Genomic DNA, 7,268 nt, shown 5'->3' on the forward strand with positions numbered 1-7,268 from the left:
GGTGGGGGGAAGCATTATTATGCCTGGCTTCCAAGAAAGACTCCCTGCAGGAATAACTGTCTTCCTACTAATTCAGTGAAGGGCCAGGGATTTGCCACCTGCCTTACAAACACAAGGACCCAAGTTTGATCTCCAGCATCAAAGAAAAAAAAAAAAAAAAGATTGCCTATTAACTCAATGAAAACATGTTAAACTTCAAATGTACCTATTCCTCTGCCATTTTTTTTTTACATTTTAGATCACATGGTGAGGGCATCAATACATAAGACAGCACTCCTAATGTAATTGAACAATATTGTTCCTTCCACTAGTCAATATCAGGGTATTAAAAAATATAATAATAAAATGAGAACCAAGACCTGTCATGTAGAGGTACAAGATCCTAACAATGAATGTAACTGTACTGTATCCCTAAAGCGTACCAATGAACTCAATTTAAAAAAAAAAAAATATATATATATATATGAAGCAATTAAGTTATGACCTGAAGCAAAATATGTGGTTACAAAATGACTATACTTCAAGGCAGTCACAGCTTTGCCAGAAAGATCTAAACACAAGTAAAAAGAATGATTTAAAATCATATAAATTCAGTTCATGTCTCCAGGATTTTCTGAGACCAAGAAAAATTTGTGGTGTTATTTTCAATACATTTTATACATTATACAACAAATATTTAACTATTTTCAATTGGTATATTTAAGATTTTTTTTACAGAATTATTTTAATGAGGGACAAAATTTTCTTTATTAGACCATTTGTTGTAATTGTTAAATATACATAATGTACCTACAGCTTCTGCATTTTTCTAAAATGGACAAATTAAGAATTTTTTAAAAGTTACTTTAAGACTCATTTTCTTTCCCTAACGATATACAATATTTTTCTCCATACTTTGTGTAAATCTAAAATTTGCAGTAGATGCACTAACAACAGATAGCAAATGATAACAGAGATACCAGATTACTACATTCTGTTCTGTAGATGAATGACTACATTTTATTAAAGTCTCTTCTAATAACCATGGGAAATATTAGAAGTCATAAAACCCATCCACTTGTTATTATTTTAACTTGTTAACATTCCTCAAAAATCCATTGTAACTAGATAAAATACAAAATGTCCTGAGGGCTACAGGATTTAGAGGGTTATAACTTGCCCAGTCTAGATAGAAATGATACTTATAAAAAAATCTAACATCTCACTAGCTTTTCATTATTAGCAACTACAATCATCTCTCATTCCTTAATGCAGCCAATTTTTCTAAACAAAATTTACATATTACATTATTAGCTTTGTGAAACTTTATCTTAGTGCTTTCCTATTTTATTCTTAATCCCATAAATCCTTATAAGATAGTCATCATCTTAACAATCCTAGTTTTCCTGTCATTTACAAATGCAATAACATCACTTCTACATCTTCCTTCAAGCTATTTATATAATTGTTAGGCTAACTCAGGGAACAGAACCCTGTAAGACAACCCTAGAGAACTGGGGTGTAGAGCCTAGAATGCAAAACACCCTGGGTTACATCCCCAGGATAAAATGAAAATAATAAGAATACCACTAGGGATTTTCCACACAGGCTGACATCCATTTCAATAATTTCTTTATATTAATCATCAAAAAATATTTGTTAACACCTATTAAAGACCATTCATTTTAAAAGCACCTTTAGGAGGCAGTTAAGCAGCTTTATACATTTTTATGTTTTTTGTTTTGTGTTTTTTGGTTTTTTTTTTTTGGTACCAGGGATTGAACTCAGGACCTTGTACTTGCAAAGCAGGCGAGGTGCCACTAAGCTAAATCCACAGCCCTTAAAAGCACTTTTAAAAGCATTGGGGATATAGTTGTTAATAGATACTGTCTCTAACCTCATGGTGCTTACAGTGATCTACAAATAATGAAAATAAAGGATGATAAAAAATGAGTCTACAGCTGGAAGGAAAACCTGGTATGAGAAACTACAAATGAATATTCTTCAATATGGTCATTTATTTATCATCTAGCGATATTTGCTCCTTTATCCCACAAGGACATCATGTAAAGTAACCTCAAATGCTCTCCATAATCAAGATACACCAAATCTAGAACCACGGCTGGCAGATAATGGACACTTTTTAAAGGGTGTTTGTGACATTCTCCAGCAAAGTTAAAACTTAAGCCAATTTTTTTAAGACACTCGAAATTTTTAAAAATATATTGCTTTAACCTTCAGCACTTTTATCAATCGCAGAGATAAAACAATCCAATCAACTTATTTCACTCTTTTCTATTTCCCAGAATAGTTACCCAACTGGAAAATGTTTTGTAAAAAGTCATTTGGCAATTTATTCTAGAATTCTGCCAGACTTAAAAGACAGTAATTTATAGCAGTGCTTAAAAGAGTAAACACAGCAATTTATAGCATTATTCTCAAACTTTAATGTACACATAAATCATCCAGAGTTCTTGTTAAAACAAAGATTTTAATTCAGTAGATCTGCTGTGAGATCTAAAATTCTGCATTTCTAACAAACCCTTAGGTGATGTCAATATTGTTGTTGGATGGAAAATGCTTTAAAAAGTACGGATTGGTAGAATTCATCTTTCCTTTCTTTGACAATTAGGATAACATGTCTATCTCTTGTTTGGCTCTTTTTCCATTTCCCATGAGTTCTTAAAGTTAAAAAATCAGTATCTTACTTGTAATTGTGATAACACTTATGATTTTTTTAATTTCAATACTCTGAGGTAGGGCCGGGGATTTAGCTCAGTGGTTTGGTGGCCTGCCTTGCAAGCGCAAGGGTGAGTTCAATCCCCGGTACCAAAAAAAAAAAACTCTGAGGTAAACTTCATCTTGACCTGGAAATAGGACTAACCTCGACTTATATAACTATTGTTCTCTTGCTGTCCTCATTTCTACCATAAATTACACGTCCCTTAGTGTTAATGTTTTTTAATCCTTTCCAATTCTTGGGGAAAAAGTGAACTAAAAGTTGTTTGGACTTGTTTTAACTCTGACTGATAACACTCCATCACCTAGTCCAAAAGCAGACAAAAATTAAATCACCAAAGATACTCAACAACTTAGCGGCAGCATCAGACTAAAAGCTAGGATTCCTGATTGCTTTCCTTTTTTTCACCTTATTTACTTTTTTTTTTTTTCATTGGGTTTATTGTACATTTTAGGTATACAGTAGAGTTACATTCATCATTGGGATCTTGTACCTTTACATCATGACAGGGCTTGGTTCTCATTTTTCCCCTTGTCCCTGCCCTCCCTTCAACCCCTCCTCCCCTCCCCATTTACAAACACTTTATTTCTATTTTTTATTATAATAGCTTAAAACGGAATTGAAATCCATAGTTTCCTACTTCCTTATATCATATAACCCACCATGTCTTTTCCTCTACTTCAGTAAACAATCATCAGGCTGGGGATGTAGTTCAACAGCTCAGCGCCTGCCTGGAAGGCATGAGGCCCTGAGATCAATCCCCAGTACTAAACAGAAAATAAATAAATATATAAACAAACAAACAAACATTTTTTAAAAACTTAGTATTTCCCTTAGTTATTTAAATACATGTTAGCAGATTCAGAATATATTTTAGTTTTGTTATTTCTAATAATAGAAGCAAAGAAAGAAAAGAAAACCTTCTAATAAAACCTAACAGCCAGGGATATTACTATGATGCAAAGACTCATTTATATTGCTGAATTTCAGTGAAAGAAGAAGAGGAGGTGGTTATGGAAGAGGAGAGGTGGAATGATGATAGAAATAGTATCAATTCAAGCAATGTTACTAAAAGATTTAAATATGACTTTTCATTTATTGTACTCTTTATACATATATTTTTAAAGTTTTGGATCACTTAAAAAAATTCTTACACAATTATTTTGTCTTATTCATATTATAATGACTTCTCCCAAGAAATACAAATTAATAGGCTTATCCATTTCCAAAAAGCTTAAAGTTGACAAAAATTGTCCTAAATCAATTAGTCACTATTTTCAGTATAATCTTCAGCATATAAGCATGTAAGGATAGCCAGTAATGGTAAAGAGTAGTTCATAAAACCATTTGATTAGGCCAAGGCCACCTTTAATTAAAACCTCCAGTCAGAATCTAGAATCCTGGGAAACTGACAGATCAAGAATACAGATATCTTCCCCATTCCCTTGGTTGGGGGGAAGAACTTGCTAATCTAATTCCCTGGGCTTCCCTACTCTCCTCCCACTTAGGTCTCATACCCATTTTTCTTCTAGACACCTCAGATATGGTTTTAGCCATTAATTTCTTCAGCTTCCAATAATATGGGCTACACACTGGTTTCATCCTGCCCAAATAACATCAGTTTAACTGGTGGCAGGTGAAAAGTAATTGGATTGGTGTGGCTTCTTTTTTAGAAGAGAATCAGCTGAAAGACGAGGCTGTGGGTCTGCTCTCAGCTCAGCAGTGACCACTGTAAATTTGGGCAAATAACAGAAGCTACAGTTCAGCTGAATGGGTTGTCATCATGGACAAATGAGACAATGTGTGAGTGGCAAAGACTACAGAAACAACTGGTGTACAATGAAGGGACTGGACACCAGAGACCACTAAATGGCTATATTATATTGGGCAACTCTGTTTATCTTTCCTCATGTACAAAATGGGAATAGTCTGCCATGCCTGACTCAGATGTGTTCGTTTGACAAGAGAATAAAATAGAAATTGTAAAATGCCTGACATAGGCTATCAATAAATGATTACTACTTGTACAAAACATTATACAAATTTAAGCCCTAAAATTCTGTAGAAAAGCTTTAAAAAAAAAACGCAAACCACACAGCAGGAACTATGGCAAAGAACCCAAAGTATACTAACATTCTATTTTCCACTGTCTAAGATTTATTGTCCTTTCCCTCTTTTTTATACTATAAAACCATTTAATAGATGACTCATTGTTACAGTGTACAGTTACAATCAATACTATGAATTTGACTTTAATGCTAACAAATTACTACTACAAACAACACACCTGCAAGGGTCTTTTGTTCTGTTTTGTTTTGTTTTTTGCAAGTGAATTTTAAAAGTTTCAACATTAATGTTTGTACATTAATGATATGTTTTTAATGGAGTTACACTGGCTTGTGTGAAACATGTTATTGACCTATATTTGTGTGCTTATGGAAATGGAAAAGGGTTTTACCACCAAACTACATCATGAAACCAGAAAGAGAAAGAGACTGCAAGATAGAGAAGAAAGAGAGAGGAAAAGAGAAAACATATTTGTGTCGAAAATAAATCCAAGAAATCACAAATAGCCTTAACATTACCATCCAGGAAAGTCTGTTCAAGATAATCAATGATCTGAGTGGCCTCACAAATTATGTTTTCCCCGTGGATAAGGACAGGTACTTCTCCAGTTGAGTTCAAACGCATAAACCAAGGCTCATTGTGCTCACTCAGGGGCAGACTTACATCATGTTCCTCGCACTTCAATGCCTTTTCTGCAATTACCAAGCGCACCTGGAAAAATTCACACAAGTTACTATAGACCCGGTAAGTTTTCACTTCAGTGACTTCCCTGGATATCGCTAAGCAGCCTTTCTGGGCTTCCAGTGCAAACATTTTTAACATTCTCTTTAAGGATTTATGTTCCTAGAATGAGTTACAAAAATAAATTTGTAATAAAGATGATTCTAGTTATATTCATTGTACATCACCCTTCCCTCTACCACCAATTTGCGTCCTAAACCTAATTCCGCATCATTCCCAGTTAAGAATGTTGCTCAGGAGAGTGAATAAGAACAAAAAAGGGTAAAGAAAAAAGAAGGAACGTAGGAAGCGGTTGCACGGCCTGACCTTTCAGGGCCCAGTGGGCCAGAAAATAGGCCAAATACTGAGTGATGCTTTTTTGTCGCATTTCATTAGCATCAGTGCCGTATCCTTTCCAGCTGAGATGGATTGTCCCCGGCTCCCCAGCTAGAAGCAATCTCTATCCTGCAGGGACGTCCGCCCCCGCCCCCCCAAATTGGCGTCGCTGGGTCTCGCCCCGCAGGAGCTGTCCGGGTGCTGAAACTCGCTCCTCCCTGCCCTCGGCAGCCGAGGCCTTTACCTTTTGAGAGCTGAAGGAATGCGTCCAGTGGTACAGAATGAGCTTAACCTCCGAGTCGGCCTTGCCCTCCGCCATCAAGGGCGCGCTCGCTCGCGACTCGTCCTGCCTCCGAGCCATTTGGGACGAATGTGGGCAGCGGGACTTCGCCAGTCTGCCCTGCGCTTCTCTCACCAGCGCAGCTCCTCTTACGTCAGCGATGAGGGCGGAGAGGCCTCTGGGAAGTGTAGTTGCGCGGGTGCGAAAGCTGCGCGGGAGGAGGAGTCGGGTCTGCAAAGACGCGGTTTTCTACGCCCTGGAAAGCCCGGGCGCGAGAGTCAGTTGGCAGATGGGTATTTTCTCTTTAGGGGGAAAAAAACTAAAATATGACTTCTTGGTTATTTGGCTGAGAAAATTAGAAATGGTGACAGCAAATAACTCGACTGCTTTGTAAGACTGCTTGAGTATGAAAGCAGCAATTTTCCAAGATACTTGTGCCCCTTCCTCTGGTGGAAAAGAAGTTCCTGTGGGCGGAAAAAGCAATAGGATAGCGACCAATGATTTTTCGTTAGAAGACGCTACTATGGAGTCCTGAGAGAAAAACCTCACAACAATAAACAATGGCAATGTAAAATAGCCTGGCTGTTAAACAAACATTTCAGAACAGAACAGCATCTGGCTATGTCTGTTTTTCCGTTTTCTCCATTTTCGAAGTAGAGATCATTTTATTTGGCTAACAAGGTTTTAATGCGAACTGAATAAGTAAATAAAATATTAAACACTCAAAACATCCCGGCACCTTGTAGGAACACAATATGATTCACAAGTTCAGCTACCTTATACACATTCTCTTTATAACCACGGTCAACGAAAATGTCATACCAGCGTATTGTTATTTTGTACCTCTTAAAATCTGCATCATAAAAAGTTGATTCAACTCCTCTCTCTCTCGGCAATTGCATATAAATATGACCATGAAATAAGTGACTGCCTAATTCATCCAGCAAAAAAAAAATTTGAGCGTTATATTCCAGGAATTTTTCTAGATTCTGGAAATTAGAAAGACGGGCAAGATCTGACACCTAACACCAAAGAAACTCTGTTGGCCAACATAAAATAGTAAATAGCAACAATAAAATAAGAACTGTCTTACGGTAAACACATGAAAAATAATATACTTAGGGCAAAAACTGTGAGAGACAAAGG

General features: G+C 36.3%; 1 protein-coding gene across 2 annotated transcripts in view; it reads right to left on the minus strand.

Moving 5' to 3' along the window:
- Gdap1 (ganglioside induced differentiation associated protein 1) overlaps positions 1 to 6,286 on the minus strand; it is a 14,753-nt gene extending 8,467 nt beyond the window's left edge. Inside the window, exons 1-2 of one of the 2 annotated variants that reach the window (XM_010622410.3) lie at positions 6,087 to 6,286; positions 5,305 to 5,497 (exon numbers count right to left, since the gene is read on the minus strand). In XM_010622410.3, coding sequence (XP_010620712.1) covers positions 5,305 to 5,497; positions 6,087 to 6,203 — 310 coding nt within the window. In that variant the 5' untranslated portion in view covers positions 6,204 to 6,286. The remainder of the gene's footprint in view (positions 1 to 5,304; positions 5,498 to 6,086) is intronic. The other variant, XM_033760489.1, reaches the window with a different exon arrangement.
- Between the last annotated feature and the right edge of the window lie 982 nt (positions 6,287 to 7,268).

This window comes from Fukomys damarensis, unplaced genomic scaffold, assembly GCF_012274545.1.
Source record: "Fukomys damarensis isolate Sample0158 unplaced genomic scaffold, DMR_v1.0_HiC HiC_scaffold_5, whole genome shotgun sequence".
Lineage (NCBI taxonomy): Eukaryota > Metazoa > Chordata > Mammalia > Rodentia > Bathyergidae > Fukomys > Fukomys damarensis.